This window comes from Lepidochelys kempii, chromosome 12 (assembly GCF_965140265.1).
Source record: "Lepidochelys kempii isolate rLepKem1 chromosome 12, rLepKem1.hap2, whole genome shotgun sequence".
NCBI classification, from domain to species: Eukaryota; Metazoa; Chordata; order Testudines; family Cheloniidae; genus Lepidochelys; species Lepidochelys kempii.
The window spans coordinates 1,087,038-1,107,975 of NC_133267.1; the positions used below are offsets into that span (position 1 = coordinate 1,087,038).

The following is a 20,938-nucleotide window of genomic DNA, read 5'->3' on the forward strand; positions in this document are numbered from 1 at the left end:
AAGTTCTGCGGGACGCTGTGGGTTGGGCGCCCCGAGGCGGGCCAGGGGAGGGCTGTCATGCCAGGCGGCACCAGCGGCCTTCCCCCGAGCCAACCCCACCGCCTCCCTAGTGGGCAGGAGACTGCCCCTGCCCAGCCCTCGCTGCCCCGGCTCTGCCGATCGGCGCCACCTTAATAGTCGGTTCCGCCTTAACATGGACGGGGCGGGGCCAGTGGGGAGGCTGGTTTCGCTTTGGGGAGCTCAGCTGGGAGGCTGCGCCCCTGCCCCTGCGCGCCCCATGGCTCTGCAGAGGCTGTGTCGCGGCAGCGGGGCGCTCGGCTGCAGGAGGAGCTCCGGCCTGCAGGTACTGGCAGGGGGCCAGCTGGGCCCTGCCCATCGCCAGCGTTTCGGGCCTGGTGTGACCTTGCCGGGGGCGGCTCCGACCCAGCTCCCCGCAGGGCAGGGCTGAGCTCCGAGCCAGCGGCGGGAGTCAGACAGGCCCCTCTGTGCCCTCCCAACCCCGCTGGGCTGGTACCGTGCCTGGCCCGGGCCTGGCTGATGCAGGGTGGGGAGGATCCACGTGTCTGCTTGGACCCTGGCCGGCGGCCATAGATGTAGTTTGACTTCTATATTGGGGAGGGGTGGACACCGAACTTTCCTCTGCCCCCTTTAAATTGTGTCCCCCATTGACATATACAATTTGGGGTGGCATGGGGGGTGTTGGGCATCTCCACCCATGCCGGGGGTCTGGAGTCTCCGCCAGCCACGTTCTGGCCAGGGCAGCTGCATCCAGCACTTTTGTTTGAATAGCCAATTCCAGCACTGGCTTGAGAGCTGCTCACTGAGCCCCCATCACCCCCTGGCCAGTCCTGCTCGCCCCACCACCTCCCTAGGGCACCTCCCGCCTGACCCACAAGGGCCACATCTAAGGGTGGAAGTTTGCTCTCTATGGGGCCCGCTACCAGGACCCCTGACATGATGCCACCTGATCCCATCTCACAGAGTCTGTCGCCGCCCGCAAGGCTGGATTTGACCCGCACAGGCTGTTATCAGCCCTGGAGCTCACCTGGCCCAGGATGGGGAGGGCAGGAAGGACACCAAGCCAGCCCTGTGAGGGTGGCTTCTGGGCCCAGGAACCCTCACTGCAACGGGCTGCGACCTACCCACACCCAGACCCTGCCCTCCCGCCACGCCCCCAGCACTGGGCAGAAGGGGGGGATTTGGGGACTTTAGTGATGAACCTCTGGTGAGTTTCAGAGGAAAGGGAAGGACTCACACCCCAAGTGAGTGAACCCCCAGCTGTGGTCAGCAGGGGAGCAATGTCAAACCACTGACAAAGGCAGCCCCCAGGAGGGGAGAAACCCAGGGAGCATTGGGGGGCTCCAAAACCCGCCTCCCTAGGCCAGGAACGTGCGTGCCAAGGGGCAAGGGGGTGTTTGGGCCAGGGGGCAGACTCAGCAAAGTGGGGCTCTGCTCCGAGAAGCGGCAGTGGATCCTGCACGGGAGCCGCTGATTAGAACGTCGGGCTCAGAAGCTGGTGCGGAAGGAACGCTCCCTCACTCCCCTGAGGTTGGGCTGGCCCCGCAGGTAAAACACAGCAAACACCTGAGCCGTTACACTCCGCAGCTCTGGCTCCAACTCTGTGAACTCTGCTGCGTCAGGAGGAGCCATTGTCCCATCGACGCTTTGCCGAGTGGAGACCCCCTGACCGAATATTGGGCAGCTCTTCACCTGACTTTAATTCATGCTCATTTAGAAAGCGCTCATTTGCACGGAGCAGCATCACATTACTGCAGGGCGAGAGGTGGCCAGAAATTAAGGAGTTGTGGGGGGAGGGATACCTCAGTGGTTGGAGCATTGGCCTGCTAAAGCCAGGGTTGTGAGTTCAATCCTTGAGGGGGCCATTTAGGGATCTGGGACAAAAATTGGGGATTGGCCCTGCTTTGAGCAGGGGGTTGGACTAGATGACCTCCTGAGGTCCCTTCCAACCCTGATATTCTATGAACTTGGCTGCTAAGACCAGGATCTTATGTGTCTTCCGAGAGTCTCTGGTGATGCTCACAGCCAGCCTGCACCTCAGGCCAGGGGCGTATGAGCCTCTCTCCACCTGAGTCCTATTCTGCCCTAACGCAGCCTTCCTTCGGGGCCTTGTGGTTTCTAGAGGTCCAGCATTTCCCCAGCTCCCTGAAGGCCAGGCCTTGGCTCCACAGGGAGGAGTCGTTTCAGACCCAGTTGCAACCCCCCCAACCATAATCTCCTCGGATTGTTTGGAAGTGTTGCACTAAGATTTCCTTCCTTCAGAATTCCTTTCCACGCCCCTGGATTTGGGTCAGAAAGAGCTGACCAGAGGCCCTGCAGGGCCAATGAGGCGAAACCAGGCACCTGTGATCTCCAGGGCCAATAATGTTGTAAACAGCTGAACTGCACCCCTTAGCCAACCCATCTCTTGCCAGGGGCCCTTCTCTTTCACACACCCAGACAAATCTGTAGTGGTGGCAAACACCTCTGGAGGAGCTCAGGGAAGGCAGGTCTCTGCATTTGGCTCCTGTGCTCCAGGTCCCTGTGCATGCCGGAGCCTGGCATCCCTGCGCAGCGCTGGATCAGCTTGGCTGGGGCCATCCTTGCTGAAGGGCGGCACTGGGAGGGGGAGGGGATTGAAAGGAAATCTCCAGCCCTTTTGACACTGAAGACACAGTACATATCTGTGTCTGTGACAGACCTCTTAAGGCAATGATAGATGATGGGAGGGACTTTCCCGCGTAGCTCCACCCCGCTGCCCATCATGTCTTAGAATCATAGAATATCTGGGTTGGAAGGGACTTCAGGAGGTCATCTAGTCCAATCCCCTGCTCAAAGCAGGACCAATCCCCAATTTTTGCCCCAGTTCCCTAAATGGCCCCCTCAAGGATTGAACTCACGACCCTGGGTTTAGCAGGCCAATGCTCAGACCACTGAGCTATCCCTCCCCCATCCTGGAGCAGCCAAGCCCCCATTCCAGCACGAGCCCCATGTCCTGTGCCCTTCATCCCTGGGGAGAGACGGGTGGCTGTGGTTAGGTGCCCATCTCCCTGCACAGCTTTGGGGTTTGCCCACACGCTTCGAGCTCGTGCCTGGGAGCTCTGCCGCCGCCTGGAGAAAGGGAGTGTTTCGGCAGGTGCTTGTAACACGCTGGCCCTTTAACTCTCTCTAGGGCCAGCTGCCGGGGAAGCTGGTGGAGGCCCTGCGAGCCGTGGTGGGGACCCCGAATGTGTCCACAGCCCTGGCTGCCCGGGAGCAGCATGGGAGGGATGAATCCATGCACAGGTACCTGCGGAGCTCCCAGCACACGCCACACACTCACCAGAGGCTGGCTCATACAGCCAGTGCAGACCGGGGAGCCTGCTAGAGCCTCGCTGACCCAGGCCTGGGGGCTCTCTGAGGGGCTGTGAAGGGCCTCTGCTGGCTTGGCTCCCTCATGCCCTGGGAGGAGCCCATCCCCCTGGAGGGACTGTGACGTGTGTGCAGCACCCATCGCGATCCAGGGAGACGCAGTGACATGGCCACGGGAAGGACAGCGCTCCAGGGACGGGCTCCGGACCCCAGCAGCTGTTGGGGTGCATAGGCATAGCTGTCCCATTGCTGCTGCAGGAGTGCCCCCCGTGCCCAGCACGGCCACAGCGGGTGCAGCCCCACCCGGTGCCCAGGGCTGCGCCAAACTGTTGCCTCCAAGGCGCCGCTGAAATCCCAGTTTCTCTCACCATGCCCTGCCAGCTGGGGCAGATGGGCCCTGGTGCTGAGCCCTCTAGCGTCCTCTGGATCAGTGTTGGGGAGCCAACCTGTGGGGCCAGAGGCCAGTGCCCTGCTCAGCCCTCAAAGCCCCTCTTCCCCTGGCTCATCCAGGCCTTGTCTGCCCCACCCAGCCTGGCTCACGGCTGGCTCCCTGCTGTGTTCTCAGCCCAGGTGGAGCTGCACACGCTGTGCGCAGAGGCAGCTGGCTCACCCTGCCCCTGGGAGCTGGCATTACATGGGGCTCTCCCCTGCCTGCAGGTGCAGCCCGCCGGATGCTGTGGTCTGGCCCCAGGACGTGGAACAGGTCAGCAAGCTGGCGGGAATCTGCTACAGTCATGGTGTCCCCATCATCCCCTTCAGCACTGGCACGGGCCTGGAGGGCGGCGTCACCGCAGTGAGGGTACGGAGCGGGGGCCCAATGGTGAGAGTACGGAGCTGGGGGGGCAGCGCGGTGAGTGTACGGAGAACGAGGGCAGTGCAGAGAGGGTACAGAATGGGGGGCAGTGCAGTGAGTGTACAGAACGGGGGGGCAGCGCAGTGAGGGTACGTAGCGGTGGGCAGCGGAGTGAGGGTACAGAATGGGGGGCAGCGCAGTGAGGATACGCAGCAGGGGGGGCAGCGCAGTGAGGGTATGGAGCGGGGAGGCAGCGCAGTGAGGATACGCAGCAGGGGGGCAGCGCAGTGAGGATACGCAGCAGGGGGGCAGCGCAGTGAGGGTATGGAGCGGGGGGCAGCGCAGTGAGGATACGCAGCGTGGGGGCAGTGCAATGAGGATACGCAGCGGGGGGGCAGTGCAGGGAGGATACACAGCAGGGGGGCAGCGCAGTGAGGGTATGGAGCGGGGGGCAGTGCAATGAGGGTACGCAGCGGGGGGGCAGTGCAGTGAGGGTACGCAGCGGGGGGGCAGTGCAATGAGGGTACGCAGCGGGGGGGCAGTGCAGTGAGGGTACGCAGTGGGGGCAGTGCAGTGAGGATACGCAGCAGGGGGGCAGCGCAGTGAGGATACGCAGCAGGGGGGCAGCGCAGTGCGGATACGCAGCAGGGGGGCAGTGCAGTGAGGGTATGGAGCGGGGGGGCAGTGCAGTGAGGATACGCAGCGTGGGGGCAGTGCAGTGAGGGTATGGAGCGGGGGGGCAGTGCAGTGAGGATACGCAGCGGGGGGGCAGCGCAGTGAGGATACGCAGCGGGGGGGCAGCGCAGTGAGGATACGCAGCGGGGGGGCAGTGCAATGAGGATACGCAGCGGGGGGGCAGTGCATGGAGGATACGCAGCAGGGGGGCAGCGCAGTGAGGGTATGGAGCGGGGGGCAGTGCAATGAGGATACGCAGCGGGGGGCAGCGCAGTGAGCATTTCCTGGCCATAGGGTGTGACAGATCCCATCCCCAGCTGGCATAATCCAGTGGGGCTCCCGTGCAGCTGGCACTCTGCCCACTCATCCAGCTGAGGTGCCAACCCAGACCCTTGCCACCCCACGCACTGGTCCTTTTGCAGGTGAGGCTGGCACAGCGAGTCTTCCGCTCTCGACAAGAGCCAGCCGGCCCAGGCCTTGGCTGCTGCCCCGCTGTCCCGAGCAGGGAAGTCCTTGCAGAGGCCAGTAGGTGCATGGCCCAGCATGGCTGTTCTGGGGAGGTTCCTCCCAGGCAGGCTCCGCTTCTTCTTGTGCCAGGAGGGCAGCTCTGTGGTGCCCGCGAGTCTTGGGGGATCAGTGCTGGGGGGGCCATGGTGGTTCATCTTCGCCTGGAGCTCTGGCGACTCCCTGGCCGGGCAGTGATGCCAGGGCAGCCATGGCGAGATACTACTGGGGCACAGAGCAGGGGAACCCCAGCCTGGCAGTGTCCTGCCCCTGCCCCACCTGCCTATGTGTGTTCAGGTGGTGACCCAGCAGGTCTCAGACCCTTTCCAGGGAGCGCCGGTGGGGCTGTCTCTCATGCCCGCTCCCATCTCTCTGGGCCAGGGCGGCGTGTGCTTTAACCTGACCCGAATGGATCGCATCACAGCGCTCAGCACTGAGGACTTTACTGTGGCCGTGGAGCCGGGGGTGACCCACAAAGCGCTCAACAACTACCTGCGGGACACCGGCCTCTGGTTCCCTGTCGGTATGATGCTGGGCACGGGGTGAGGGGCGCCCTCCAGTGGTGGGGGACGAGCGGTCCCAGCCCCATTCCAGCACATGGCTGATGCCCAGGCCTGCTGCTGGGTTTAATGGTGTCAGAGCAGGAAGCTGGCAGCTGCACTGGGCGACATACCTGGGCGGAAGGCTATCAGTGGGCCGGTTATCTTCACCCCCAGATCCTCCGCCCCAATCCAGCCCAGCGCAGTGGGGCTGGCTGCCGGGAACAGAACAGCTGGGTCGCACTCCAGTGGACGTGCCATGAAAATCAACCCCGCCACAGGACCCTCGTTGGCCCGCTCAGCATGCCGCAGGCCACAGCCCGCCTGGGCCACGGGGTGGGCAGCGCCAGGCAGGGCAATGGGGGCACAGTCTGTGCTGCAGCCGCCCAGGGTGAAGGGCCTGACTCTGACCTGGCCACTCCCTCTACGTCTCCGCGGCCGCGGCGTGCTGGGCTCGGTGCTGGCAGCTGCCAGGGGCTCGGCCTGGACCAGCTTTCGGAGCACCCACGGCACAGCAACTGGGGGCGGGCGGCTTCTGTCTTGGGCCGAGCTCTACCCTGGGTGCGGAGGGGACGGTTCCCCGGGATGCTGGCTCTGCAGTGCCCTGTGACCATTGGCCCCGTCCGCCACTGACCGCCGGCTGTGCCCTTTCCCTCCGCAGACCCCGGCGCTGATGCCTCCCTGTGCGGCATGGCAGCCACCAGCGCCTCGGGCACCAATGCTGTGCGCTACGGCACCATGCGTCACAACGTGCTCAACCTGCAGGTGGTGCTGGCTGATGGCAGGGTGCTGCACACGGCCGGCCAGGGCCGCCACTTCAGGTACTGGGGGCTGTGGGGAAGGGGGGCACCAGGGGGCTTGTCAGGGTTCCCTCCCCACTCTGAACTCTAGGGTACAGGTGTGGGGGCCCGCATGAAAGACCCCCTAAGCTTATTTCTACCAGCTTAGGTCAAAACTTCCCCAAGGCACAAACTCTTTGTCCTTGGAGGGTACGCTGCCACCATCAAGTGATTTAACAAAGAGTCAGGGAAAGGACCACTGGGAGTTCCTATTCCCCCAAAATATCTCCCCAAGCCCTTACACCCCCTCTCCTGGGGAGGCTTGAGAATAATATCCTCACCAATTGGTTACAAAGTGATCACAGACCCAAACCCCTGGGTTTTAGGACAATAGAGAAATCAGTCAGGTTCTTAAAAGAAGGATTTTATTTTTAAAAAAAGGTAAAAATCACCTCGGTAAAATCAGGACGGAAAATAACTTTACAGGGTAACAAAAGATTCAAAAACACAGCAGAACTTCTTCTAGGCTTAGTTTCAAAGTTACAAAAAAACAGGAATAAACATCCCTCCAGCAAAGGAAAAATTCACAAGATAAACAAAAGATAATCTAACACGCCTTGCCTGGCTTTACTTACAATTTTTGTAATATGAGAGACTGTTAGGATGGTTTATAGGAGAAGGAGTTTTCTGACCTGATACTTCTCTGCTTCCCAAGAGAACACACAAAACAAAGCCTTCCTCCCCCCGCCCCCCAAGCTTTGAAAGTATCTTCTTTCCCCATGGGTCCTTTTAGTCAGGTGCCAACCAGGTTATCTGGGCTTCTTAACCCCTTACGGTAAGGAGGAATTCTAGGCTACCCTTAGCTGTATGGTTATGACAGGGCTCCTGCCCCAAATCTCACCCCAGCCCCTTCTCGCCCTGCTGCAGGAAGAGCGCTGCCGGCTACAACCTGACAGGGCTGTTTGTGGGCTCTGAGGGGACACTGGGGCTCATCACCCAGGCTACGCTGCGGCTCCATGGCAGCCCTGAGGCCACAGTGGCAGCCGTGTGTGCCTTCCCCAGTGTGCAGGCGGCGGTGGGCTGCACGGTGCAGGCGCTGCAGGCCTGCATCCCCGTGGCCCGGATCGGTGAGTTGGCTGCCCCGTGCCCTGCAGAGCATGCCCTGGGGAGCAGGGGGTATCGCTCCCCAGTGGGCTACAGAGCCGTCCAGGGCTCTGACCCCCAGCCTCTCTGCTCCCCCAGAGTTCCTGGATGATGTCATGATGGCTGCCTGTAACCGGTTCAGTGGCCTGAGCTACACTGTGTCCCCCACGCTCTTCCTGGAGTTTCACGGCTCGCCCAGCAGTGTGGAGGAGCAGGTCCGGCAGGCAGGTATGCCCATGATGCCAGGGGGGTGCTGCCCAGGGGGGCACAGGTTGGGGGCCCTCCCTCCTCCTGGTGCAGCAGGGGAGCAGCAGCCCTGGGGCAGTGGGCACTGCTAGGACACCAGAGGCATATTCGGATGGTGCCATGGGGTTGGGTGGAGCTGCGGGGTGGCTGGCTGCCTGGCCTGTGGCTGAGGTGGGCTGTTGCTGCCCTTCCCCTTTTCTGTAGGGGACAGAGTTGCTCTGTCCTGCCCTGGCCAAGTCTGTCGCCATGCCAGGGAGTGGATCTCTCACCTCCCGTCCCACAGACCTGCTGGTGTAGGTCTCCAGCAACGGGGGAAGCCAGGCCTCTACCCTGCCCCGGCCTGCCTGGCAGAGTCGGCTGGCAGCCAGGCCCCGCTCTGGGGGCAGGGGTCTGACCGTGAGGGGTTCTCTCCCTTTGCAGAGGAGATCGTGCAGCTGAATGGCGGCTCAGACTTTGCCTGGGCCCGGGAACCAGAGGCAAGGAACAAGCTGTGGGCCGCTCGGCACAACGCCTGGTATGCAGCCTTGGCCCTGCGCCCTGGAAGCAAGGTGGGCTAGCGCTGGAGGGAGGGGAATGCCAGGGGGAAGGGGGGGTCACGTGGAGGGGGGTGGGGGAGTGCCCGAGGAGAGGGGGTGGGGGAGGCTGGGGGAAGAGGGGGTCACTTGGGGAGAGGGTGAGGGAGTGCCTGAGGGACAAGGGGTGTCTGGGGAGAGGGTAAGGGGTACCAAGGGAAGGGACATGATTATAAAATCATGACTGGTGTGGAGAAAGTAAATAAGGAAGTGTTATTTACTCCTTCTCATAACACAAGAACAAGGGGCCACCAAATGAAATTAATAGGCAGCAGGTTTAAAACAAACACAAGAAAGTATTTTTTCACTCAACGCACAGTCAACCTGTGGAACTCCTTGCCAGAGGATGTTGTGAAGGCCAAGACTATAAGGGGGTTCAAAAGGGAGCTAGATAGATTCATGGAGGATAGGTCCTTCAATTACTATTAGCCAGGATGGGCAAGGATGGTGTCCCTAGCCTCTGTTTGCCAGACGCTGGGAATGGGTGACAGGGGATGGATCACTTGATGATTCCCTGTTCTGTTCATTCCCTCTGGGGCACCTGGCATTGACCACTGTCGGTAGACAGGATACTGGGCTAGATGGACCTTTGGTGTGACCCAGTATGGCCATTCTTATGTTCTTATGACTGGGGGGCATCAGGGGAGGGGACTGGGGAGTGATATGGGGGCTTTTGGTTGGCCAGGGACATGAGACTCTCTGGGCTTTCCCCAGTCTGGGGGGGCCAGTGCCCACCCACAGAACTGTTCTGCCCTAGCGTGACTGCTGACAGCCGCTCCTCAATGGGCGTCCCAAAGTCAGTGGTCCCCAGACCTTCAGGGGACTCCACTGAACAGCACGTCCCGAGCCCCATGCCTGGGAGGGCTTAGCAAGGGTTTTCCCAAGCTGAGCCTGGGTCCCATCAGTGGGGCGCAGGGGGAGCTGGGATCCTCTGGGGGCCCAAGAGAGGCCAGTGTGCACCCCCTGCATGAGGCTGGATCAGGGTGCCCAAATGTGTCCAGTCAATCCTGTGGAGGGGGTCAGTGAACCTTCTCCGGTGTCCCCCCAGGGCTACTCCACGGACGTGTGCGTCCCCATCTCCCGGCTGCCCCACATCGTGGGAGAGACCCACAGAGACCTGCAGGAGTCGGGGCTCACAGGTAGGTCTCCACTGAGCCTGGGGTCAGGGCCTGTGCAGCTGGGGGTCACTTCACTGGGGTTGGGCGAGGCAGCAGGAGAAGGGATGACATGACGGGGTTGGTGCTGCTCCCATCCCCCTGCGGTCAGGCCTGCCTGCCATTATCCTGTCTGGGTGTGGGAGCCATGGGACTGAGGGCTGCAGACAGGGGGCAGAGGCCCTGCCCCACATTGCCGCAGGAGTTGGGAATAAACCCAAATGCGGCCCCTAAACGCCAACCACCCACAGTGCACCTGTCTGGGGTGAATGCCTCACTGGCACGAGTGCCTGACAATGCCCACCAACGCAGAGAACAGGGCAGCTGGGCACGCTTCACATACATCACACACATCAGACGCTTCACACACATCAGACACTTCACACACATCAGACATGCATCAGATGCTTCTAACGCACTTGACATACTCCACCCACAGCTCTGGCTAGTGCCCCTCGATCCCAGGGGTCTGAGCCCGGGGGCTGTGCTGAGCAGGACCTGTGTTTTAGTGGGGCTGCAAGGGGACTAAGCCAGCCTGGCTCCCCAGAGCTGGAACTAATAAGCCCTGGGCCTGCCATGACCCCCACCTGTCAGGGAACATGCTCCCTGGGCGACATTCCTGTGCCCCTACACTGTGACCTCATCCAGTCTCACCCCGTGCTGGGGCAGGCTGGACAGGACAAGCCAATGGCTGAGCCAGCCCGCACCGGGGAGCGGCGCTGCTGGAGATCCCGTCCTCCCGAGCCATTGGGACGTGCGGCCCCTCATGCACTGGCCAGATCCCGATGGGGGGGATATCCGTGATGAGCTACCCCCACCCCCATCTCAGTGGAGCGGGGGGCTCCTTCCCCAAACCCTGGGCATGGCCCCTTTCTGCCCAGAGGGGGCTGCATTTCAGGGGTGGGTAATGACTCCAGCGTGGGCTCTGTAGGGCAAGGGGCCCCACTGGAGGAGGGGTGGAAGGGAGCCAGGCAGTAGGTGTCTGGGCTGGGAGAGGGTCTACATATGAGCAGCTGGTCTGTGTCCCCTCAGGCCCGATAGTCGGGCACGTGGGTGACGGGAACTTTCACTGCATACTGGTGTTCGACCCGGCCAACCTGGCCGAGAGCCAGCACGTCAAGGAGTTTGCAACCCGACTGGCCAGGTAGGAAGCCAGCTCTTCCCAGCCCTGATCTGCCTTGCCAAGCCTGCCTCTGCCCAGCTCTGCTCTCCTCAGTATTACCCACGTTGTCTTGCCCTGCTGGCCCAGCTCTGCCCAGTGCTAACCAGCCCTGCCCAGCCCGGCTCTGTCCTGCCCAGCCCTATCTGCCCGGCCCGACCCAGCTCTGCTCTGCCCAGTGCTACCCCGCCCTGCTCAGTGCAGCTCAGCCCTGCATGGCCCATCTCTGGTGTTGAAGGGCAGAAGCAACTCATGGGATCCTGCGGGGGGCAGATGGGGCCCGCCCTAACTGGCCTTTGAGCACAGACCTAGGGACATGGGGGGGCACACCAGGGAGGGGCCCAGAGCTCAGGACCAGGGTGGCAGAAGAAGCAACCAGAAGAGTTTCCAGGAGCTACCTGTCCTGGACTCCTCGCTGAGAGCTCAGGCAGCCCTCCCAGGACACATGGGAGACTGGAGCTGCTCTGCACATGGGGGACAGTCGGGCACTTGCTCCTCACATGGGGCCCTGGAGCACAGCCAGGCTGGGCAGGGTCTGGACGGGGTCAGTAGTTGTCCCAGAGGCAAAGGGCGGGGGGGACTGCACACACATGGGGCGCACCCCAGGGCCACACCCTGCTCTTTTGTACCCTCCCCCTGGGCTGTGTCCCCCTCACCCGCTCCCTTTGGCATGCTACACCTTCAGCATCCGCTATGGGCAGCTGGCACACAGCTGAGCCCTCCCCTGCCCCTAGGGTGAATTCACATGAAGGGATCTGACCCTGGGGTTCCTGTACCCCTGTGGACCCCCTGCCACTAGGTCCAAGGGTCCCCCGGTGACACCCTCCCCTTGACTGTGCTGCCCCCACCTGGTGCAGCCGCCCCGGCCACCCTCCCCCCAGCTGCCCTGCCCTCCTGCTGATGCATATCCTGCCCCCTCTCCTCCCAGACGGGCCCTAGCCCTGGACGGCACCTGCACGGGTGAGCATGGCATCGGCCTGGGCAAGCGCCATCTGATGCGGGAGGAGATCGGGGAGCTGGGACTGACCGTCATGAGGCAGATCAAGGCCACGCTGGACCCCAAGAATCTCATGAACCCTGGGAAGGTGCTGTGAGGGGCACCGCCCACCCTTGCCCAGCCAGCCCAGAGCACCCAGCGCTGGCATGGCAGGTTCCCTCCCCCTCCCCATGCAGACAGTGACTCAAGTCTGGACCCTTGAGCCGAGTTGAGGCCACTGGATCATATGTGCCACGGGAGGGAGGGACTGGAAGCGGTAGAAGGCAGCAGGCTTAATGCCAGCAAACCCCTTCCTGTCCTCCCTGCCTCTCCTGGCCCTGGGCTCCCCCACAGCTCTAATACTACCCCGCTTCACCTTTCCCAGCCCTGGGCTCCCCCCTCACCTCTGTCCCAGCCCCCCACCCCACCTCTCTCTGCCCTAGGACCTCCCAGCTCTGTCCCAGCTCCCCCCACTGCCTCTCCCAGCCCTGTGACTCCCCCTAGCTCTCCTATCACCCTCCTCTCCCCCGTCACCTTTTCTGGCCCTAGGCTCCCCACTCTCAGCTCTGCCTCAGCCCTCCTGCCTCTTCCAGCCCTAGGACCCCCACCCCAGTTTTGCTAGTGGCCTTGTGACAATGTGGGGAATTTTCTTAGCAGTTTGTATGAATACTGTGTGGGCCTCAGTTTCCCCTGTGTGCTGCTGTTCACCCAGGGGGTGGGTGAGGGGGTTTGGTGTTGCAGAGGCCCAGGTGTGACCCTGCCTAGCAGCCTGGCCTGGACGCTGTGTCACTTAGCTACTGATGACTAGGTGGCCCTGCCCAGCTTGGAACCCACTGGGTCTGGCCAGCGGGAGAGCAAAGGGCTGCAGAGGGCCCAGGGGATGTGTGTGCCCGGAACAAAGACAAAGGACGGAGGAGGGGCCTTTGAGGAGGTGGTAGAGGGGGTCGGCTGGATGGACAAAGAGGGGGCTGGGCCCGCTGGGACTTGGCCAGACCCAGTTGTACTGTGCGGTAACTTCCTACTCTGTGTTCCCCACTTCCCATAACCGCTGCTTTACATGCTGGCTGAGTCACTACAGGCTAAACAGGCGGGGGCCGTATTGCTCCCTCAGGGTGGGCAGGCCGTGGGGGCGCTGACGGGCTCACGGGGTGAGGCCGCGGGCTGGCGGTGGAGGCAAAGGGCTCCCCCTCGTGAGAACGCGTGACCTTACGGAGGGTAACATTGCAAAGGGGCCTTCTCAGGGACCGGATGGAGGCGTGAGAGAGCACCAGGGCTGTGCTTGTGTGACACTCCTCAACCCCAGCCTGCAGGCCCCTGCTGGCCCAGCCTTGGCCTAGGTCCTTCCCCCAACCCCATTCTGCCAGCACCCTGCACAGCAGAGCCATGGCGCTGGCTAACGCAAATCCAGCCCCCACAAAGCCAGTACTAAAGCTGGCTGTGAGCAGAGTGACCTCCTGCCCTGGGACAGGGGCAGAGGGTTGGCGGGGGGAGGGTATTCCCTGCAGTGCTCAGTCAATAAACCCACCTTCTGCAAAGCAGGTCCCCAAATCCGGCAGTGCCCAGGGCCCACCCCCATCCTCCCTGCTGCCCAGCCGGGTGGTGCCAAGGGCCACAGACGGCACCTGGAGCCTAGCATGGCTTTATGCCCATCTATGGCTCCGGGCATCCAGACTGGGTGCTGAGAGCCTGGCCCAGCATGGCAGCCACTGTGCCAGCTTCCCATGGCAGGGGCAGAAGCACCTCAGTCCTGTGTGGCCCAGCACCCACCAGGGCAAAGCTCCAGACAGGTAAGGGCAGGGAGTAGGGCATGCTAGGGGGCACCTGTGCCATGCTGTTCATGGGGCCTGCTGGGCATGGAGATAGAGTGGAGGGGGGCCAGTGGGGCCCCAGGTGGCTCCCCTCTGCCCCTGCAGTCTGGCCGTCCCCGAGCTCTGCGTGGAGCACAGCGTAGGGGTGAGCCCTGTGTTCAGCCTGCAGCAAACATGGGAATTGTTTGTAATACAGCTGTGAAGCCCCCGTCTGCCTCAGTTTCAGTTGCCTGGATACCCAGTGGGTACAAAAGGGTTAATGTTGCACCTGGCCTATGCTGGCTGGTGAACCTGCCCCAGCTCCCCCAGGGGGCCAGAGACAATGGCAGACCCCCAGCTGGAACAGCTGACAGCACGGCCCAAGGGGTTTCCCTGCAGGAAGAGGTGACCCACCCCCAGGAGCATGCTGGGGCCCCCAGCACCCTTCCCTGCCAGCAAGCTCCTGACTCTCCTCGCACCTCCAGGGGACTGCCTGCCCCAGAAGGAGCATGCACAAGCTCCCAACTTCCCAGTGAGGGGGCAATGGGGCAGGGGAACTGCTCCCCACAGGCACAGCATGGGGCTCCCCTGCCAGCCAGCACCTCCCTAGGGGCTGGCTGGGAGCCCATCCCTCCCCCTGCCTAATAGCTACATGTGCCTCCTTCACCCCCCAGGAGCCCAGCTCTGCAGCCCCCTGTGCCCATCCCTTCTGCCTCAGCCTCCAGCACTGCCCAACAGAGAGAGGGCACTGTCACCCTTGGCAGCTGCACCCGCTGCATGGGCCTGGTAGAGGCTGCAGGCGCCACGTGGCCTTCCCCAGCATCGCCTGCGCCTGGCCTACTGGGGCACTAGCATAGGATGGCTCAGCAGGGCCCCTACCCTGCTCCCCAAGGCTTGTGAGCCTGGGGTCTGGCCCCAGAGCCTAGGCCTGCACAGCAAAGCCTGGTGGAGACCTGTGCTGCAAGGCGAGGGGCCCTGCCACGGTTCCCCCTAGTGGGAAGCTGGAGCCCCCGACCCTGCAGGGCAGGTTCCCGGTGCTGGAGCTCCAGCTGTGAGCAATGGCCTGGCCCAACAAAGGGCCAGTCTGGCCTCAGCGCCCACCTGCAGGAGGGAGTCTCTGGACCAGCCTGGTGGAGCCCCTGCGTCCTCTGTCCTTGTGGCCCCTGCCTGCACCTGCCGGGGAGCTCCTGTGGCCCCAACTCCTCCCCAAGGCCAAAGGCTGGGGCCCTTCACCTCCAAGACAGTCCTTCACATGGCTGGGGGCAAGGAGGCAAAGCAAAGCCCCCCCAGTGCATCTGAGATAGGACATGGGCTTCGCAAAGGGGCGGGATGTGGGGCTCATCAGTGCTCCCAGCTGTGGTAAGCAAAGGTGCATGTGTGCAGCCGTGTGTGGTGCCTGTGAGCTGTGGGTGTGTACACACGTGGCTTTGTACATGTGCACATCCTGCATCTGCCTGCCTGCGTAAGCACTTCACACGAGAGTGGTCATGTGGGCAGTGCCCAGAACACCCTCTCTCCAGCAGGCACAGCAGTACGGACCTGGGGCAGCCATGGGGCACCCCAGGGCAGGGCTTGGCTGCTCCAGCACCGTGGGAATTCACACAGCCTGGCCTTTCCACAGCCAGGGAGCGTAAACCCTGCTGGCACTCGGGCTTGGCTCCAGCACCACACAGGGCCATGGCACCAACGTCATGCAGCAGGATCTTCCTCACCTCCACACCTGGGCCTCTGCTCTCAGCTGGGCCCCCATGCTGGAAGCCACATGGCACCATGGTGCTGGTTGGTGACTGCAGAGCCTTTAATTGCATCCAGCCCCCCCCCACCCCCACCCCATTTGGGTAACCACAGGGACCAGTGCCCATTCGGGCCCTAAATCAGCGCCCCCAGCAGCTGTACTTGCAGCCGGGGGTGTAGGCGAGCCCATGGATCAGCAACAGTAACAAGCCACCAACTGATCCATACCTGAGAACTCTGGTGATGACGTTAGACCAGCTTCTGGCTCCCACCCCATGGCCAGGCCGGCCCCACAGGGACAGGCTCCAGCTCCCTCCCCCGTGGACGGGCTGGCCCCACAGAGCCCACGGTGACCAGAGTCCAGCTCCCTCCCCCATGGCCGGGCTGGCCCCACAGAGCCCACGGTGACCAGAATCCAGCTCCCGCCCCGTGGATGGGCTGGCCAAGCTCAGAGCACCACAGCAGTAACCCCCATTCCCAGCACCCCAGGAGCTCTGACTCCACGGCAGGCGGGGACAGATCTCTTACAGAGGGGCCTTTTGTAGCAGAGTCACTGTTCAGAGCATGCCTGTTTTCTAGGGCTCCCGCCAAGGAAGGGGGCAACTTCCCAGGGCAGTAATCTCTCTGGCAGTGCTGGCTGCTGCCATGGGACAGAGGGTGACCTAGAGATTTGCCAGGGTGCCAATACAAATAGGAGATAAGATCAACTCGTGTTGGGAATTGGTTCCCACCCGGCCTGCCCATGAGAATGGCACCATTGCCCCAGTCTGTCCTCAGCTGAGCCCTGCGGGTACATGGGAAGCTGAGCTCAATGCAGGGCAGGGCTGTCTGATCAACCTTAGTAGCGATTACAGCCCTGTCTCTGAAATGGCCAGACCTGGCTAGGCATGCTCGCCATCCCTGGAGTAGGTTGATGGGTCTCTGCAGGGCTGCCAACAAGATCGGGGCCGCATCTGGGGCAAGGTCTAGCTTTGATCCGGTGCGCAGCTCCCCGCACTACACTGCCCCACTTCCGCTGGCAGCTTCTAGCTGCTACTGTCATAGAATAATGAGGCACCCTTTGCACTGCTGCTTGGGGGAGCGGAGAGATGGACTCCTGGTCAAGCTGATTTAGGGCAGAGTGGGGGCAGGGAAGGGCCTGTCATCTTCATACCACCACTCTGATCTTCTCTAGCAGCCAGGAATTCCCCCCACGCCCTAATATCACTGCACCAGTGCTGTCAGGGAAAGGGCCTAGGGAACCTTGACTGCAGAAGCGGCCATGGGGCAAGGGGGCAGTTAACATCTCATTGTGCTGAAGGGGCACAGGGGACATAAACCAGGAGGGTGCCGTGGCCGCTTCTGCAGTCAAGGTTCCCTAGGCCCTTTCCCTAACAGCATCGGTGCAGTGATATTGGGGCATGGGGGGGATTGGGTAGGGGAGGCTCTGCACTGTTCCCATCTAGCTTCTAAGACAGGCAAACTTTGCTTCCAAGAGGATGGGAGGGAAGGAAGGGAGGGAGGGATCAGCAAGGAAAGCTGCCTCGTGCGAGCCAGAAAGTGTAGGGGAAAGGGACAGCTGCCACAAGCCGAGCAGAGCTGCACTGTGCAAAGGGCATTAAAACCAACAGTGGCAGGTGTGACAGCCCTAACTACAAAAAAACCAAGGAAAGAAGGAGGAGGGCTGAGCGCTGAGAAGGGGCTGGAGATATTTTTAAGGTCAGGCTTGACAAAGCCCTGGCTGGGATGATTTAGTTGGGGATTGGTCCTGTTTTGAGCAGGGGGTTGGACTAGATGACCTCCTGAGGTCCCTTCCAACCCTGATCTTCTATGATAAAGATAATCTAGGCATGGCCCAACGCCTACACAAACTTGGCCTCAGTTTTCCCCAGGGTCAGGAGGACTTGGGGGCAGTGGCAGGGTGGCTCGTGGGAATGAGGATTGCTAATATACCCATAGTTAAGGGGAAACAAAAGTGATCTGGGAAATTACAGGCCCATTAGTTTGACCTCAGTTGTATGCAAGGTTTTATAACACATTCTGTAACAGCCATTAAGGACAGAGGTGAATGGGAATCAAGATAAAATACACGGTTTTACAAAAGGTAGATCATGCCAGATCAACCTGATCTCCTTTCTAGACAAAGGAAATGCAGTAGATCAAATCTACTTGGATTGCCTTAAGGCATTTCATATGAGTCTACACAGGAAACGATTAGTTAAATTTAAGAAAATGGGGATTAACATGAAAATGGAAAAGGTGGGTAAAGAACAGGTTAAAGGGGGACTATTGAAAGGCTAGTGGAGTTCCTCAGGGATCGGCCTTGGGATCCGTCTCATTCAACATTTGCATTGACCTTGGCACAAAAAGTGGGACTTCGCTAATAAAATTTGCAGAGGACACAGATTTGGGAGGCATTGCCAATATAGAGGAGGACTGGAATATAATACAAGAAGAGCTAGAGGACCTTGAAAACTGGAATAATAGAAATGGGATGAAATTTAATAGTGCAAAGTCATGCACTTTGGGACTAACAACAAGAATTTTTGCTATAAACTGAGGACAAATCAGTTGGAAGTGAGAGGAGAAAGACCTGGGTGTATGGCTCAGTCATCCTGTGATCAGTGTGATTCGCTGTGAAAAAGGCTAAAGTCAATCCTAGGATGCATCTGGCGAGGTATTTCCAGTAGAGACAGGGAAGTGTTATTGCCATTATACCAAGCACTGGTGAGACCTCACCTGGAACACTGTGCGTGGGATACTACGGTCTCCCATGATAAGAAAGATGAATTCAAACTGGAAGAGGAGCAGTGAAGAGCTACTAGGATGATCTGAGTAATGGAAAACCTACCTTGCGAGAGGAGAGTCAAAGAGCTTGGCTTGTTCAGCCTCACCAAATGAAGGCTGAGGGAAGATAGGATCACTCTCTATAAATACATCAGAGGGATAAACACCGGGGAGGGAGAGGAGTTATTTAAGTTAAGAGCCAACGTTGTACAAAAACAAATGGATAGAAACTAACCATCAATAAGTTTAGGCTTGAAATTAGATGAAGGTTCTAACCATCAGAGGAGTGAACTTCTGGCGTAGCCTCCCAAGGGGAGCAGTGGGGGCAAAAAACCCAACTGGCTTCAAGACTGAGCTTGATAAGTTTATGGAGGGGTGTCATAAATATAAAGGGAAGGGTAAACCCCTTTAAAATCCCTCCTGGCCAGAGGAAAAAAAATCCTCTCACCTGTAAAGGGTTAAAAAGCTAAAGGTAACCTCACTGGCACCTGACCAAAATGACCAATGAGGAGACAAGATACTTTCAAAAAGCTGGGAGGAGGGAGAGAAACAAAGGGTCTGTGTGTCTGTCTATATGCTGTTTCTGCCGGGGATAGACCAGGAATGGAGTCTTAGAACTTTTAGTAAGTAATCTAGCTAGGTACGTGTTAGATTATGATTTCTTTAAATGGCTGAGAAAAAGAACTGTGCTGAACAGAATAACTATTTCTGTCTGTGTATCTTTTTTGTAACTTAAGGTTTTACCTAGAGGGATTCTCTATGTTTTGAATCTAATTACCCTGTAAGGTATCTACCATCCTGATTTTACAGAGGTGATTTCTATTTACTTCTATTTCTATTAAAAGTCTTCTTGTAAGAAAACTGAATGCTTTTTCATTGTTCTCAGATCCAAGGGTTTGGGTCTGTGGTCACCTATGCAAATTGGTGAGGCTTTTTATCCAACATTTCCCAAGAAAGGGGGGGGTGCAAGTGTTGGGAGGATTGTTCATTGTTCTTAAGATCCAAGGGTCTGGGTCTGTGGTCACCTAGGCAAATTGGTGAGGCTTTTTACTAAACCTTGTCCAGGAAGCGGGGTGCAAGGTTTTGGGAAGTATTTTGGGGGGAAAGACGTTTCCAAACAGCTCTTCCCCAGTAACCAGTATTTGTTTGGTGGTGGTAGCAGCCAATCCAAGGACAACGGGTGGAATATTTTGTACCTTGGGGAAGTTTTGACCTAAGCTGGTAAAGATAAGCTTAGGAGGTTTTTCATGCAGGTCCCCACATCTGTACCCTAGCGTTCAGAGTGGGGAAGGAACCTTGACAAGGGGATGGAATGATGAGTTGGGCTGCATGCCATTGTAGCCAATCTGTGATTGCTAGCAGCAAATATCCCCAATGTCTACAGACAGGACATTAGATGGGGCAGGCTCTGAGTTACTACAGAGAATTCCTTCCCAGGTGTCTGGCTGGTGGGTCTCGCCCACATGCTCAGTATCTAACTGATCACTGTATTTGGGGTTGGAAAAGAATTTTCCACTGGGTCAGATTGGCTGAGACCCACAGATCATGGGTCACTTGCTGGTTTGAACTAGAGTCAACTGTGGATTCCCTGTAACTTGATGTCTTTAAACCATGACTGAGGACTGCAGTTATTCAGCCAGAGGCTAGAGGTTTATCACAGGATGTGAAGATCTGTGGCCTGCAGTGTGCAGGTCAGACTAGATGATCACGAAGGCCTGTTGTGGCCTTTGGCTATGTGTCTATGAGCAGTAGTGGGGGGGATCTAGTGCCCTTAGCCCCACCCCCTCACCAGCACTGTCCAATCCAATCATAGAATCATAGAATATCAGAGTTGGAAGAGACCTCAGGAGGTCATCTAGTCCAACCCCCTGCTCAAAGCAGGACCAACCCCAACTAAATCATCTCAGCCAGGGCTTTGTCAAACCAGGCCTTAAAAACCTCTAAGGATGGAGATTCCACCACCTCCCTAGGTAACCCATTCCAGTGCTTCACCACCCTCCTAGTGAAATAGTGTTTCCTGATATCAAACCTAGACCTCCCCCACTGCAACTTGAGACCACTGCTTCTTGTTCTGTCATCTGCCACCACTGAGAACAGTCTAGATCCATCCTCTTTGGAACCTCCCTTCAGGTAGTTGAAGCCTGCTATCAAATCCCCCCTCATTCTTCTCTTCTGCAGACCAAATAACCCCAGTTCCGTCAGCCTCTCCTCGTAAGTCATGTGCCCCAGCCCCCTAATAACTTTTGTTGCCCTCCGCTGGACTCTCTTCAATTTGTCCACAACCCTTCTGTAGTGGGGGAACCAAAACTGGATGCAATACTCCAGGACTGGCCTCACCAGTTCCGAATAGAGGGGAATAATCACTTCCCACGATCTGCTGGCAATGCTCCTGCTAATCCAGCCCAGTATGCCATTGGCCTTCTTGTCAACGAGGGCACACTGCTGACTCATATCCAGCTTCTCGTCCACTGTAATCCCCAGGTCCTTTTCTGCAGAACTGCTGCTTAGCCAGTCGGTCCCCAGCCTGTAGCGGTGCATGGGATTCTTCCTTCCTAAGTGCAGGACTCTGCACTTGTCCTTGTTGAACCTCATCAGATTTCTTTTGGCCCAGTCCTCCAATTTGTCTAGGGCCTTCTGTATCCTATCCCTATCCCCCAGCGTATCTACCACTCCTCCCACTTTAGTGTCATCTGCAAACTTGCTGAGGATGCAATCCGCACCATCCTCCAGATCATTAATAAAGATATTGAACAAAACCACCCC

General features: G+C 59.2%; 1 protein-coding gene across 3 annotated transcripts; it reads left to right on the forward strand.

Moving 5' to 3' along the window:
• Positions 1 to 207: 207 nt before the first annotated feature.
• Positions 208 to 19,036, forward strand: LDHD (lactate dehydrogenase D). Of its 3 annotated transcripts, none has more exons than XM_073307059.1 (11): positions 208 to 343; positions 3,170 to 3,282; positions 4,006 to 4,168; positions 5,702 to 5,843; positions 6,521 to 6,680; positions 7,566 to 7,765; positions 7,881 to 8,009; positions 8,448 to 8,575; positions 9,648 to 9,738; positions 10,786 to 10,897; positions 11,841 to 19,036. In XM_073307059.1, exons 1-11 carry the CDS (start codon positions 278 to 280, stop codon positions 12,004 to 12,006), a joined length of 1,470 nt encoding a protein of 489 aa, XP_073163160.1. In that variant the 5' UTR covers positions 208 to 277; the 3' UTR covers positions 12,007 to 19,036. The 3 variants fall into 3 exon arrangements, with proteins under 3 accessions (XP_073163160.1, XP_073163161.1, XP_073163162.1); XM_073307060.1 differs by having other exon boundaries at positions 4,006 to 4,147; XM_073307061.1 differs by having other exon boundaries at positions 4,006 to 4,051.
• Positions 19,037 to 20,938: the final 1,902 nt, after the last annotated feature.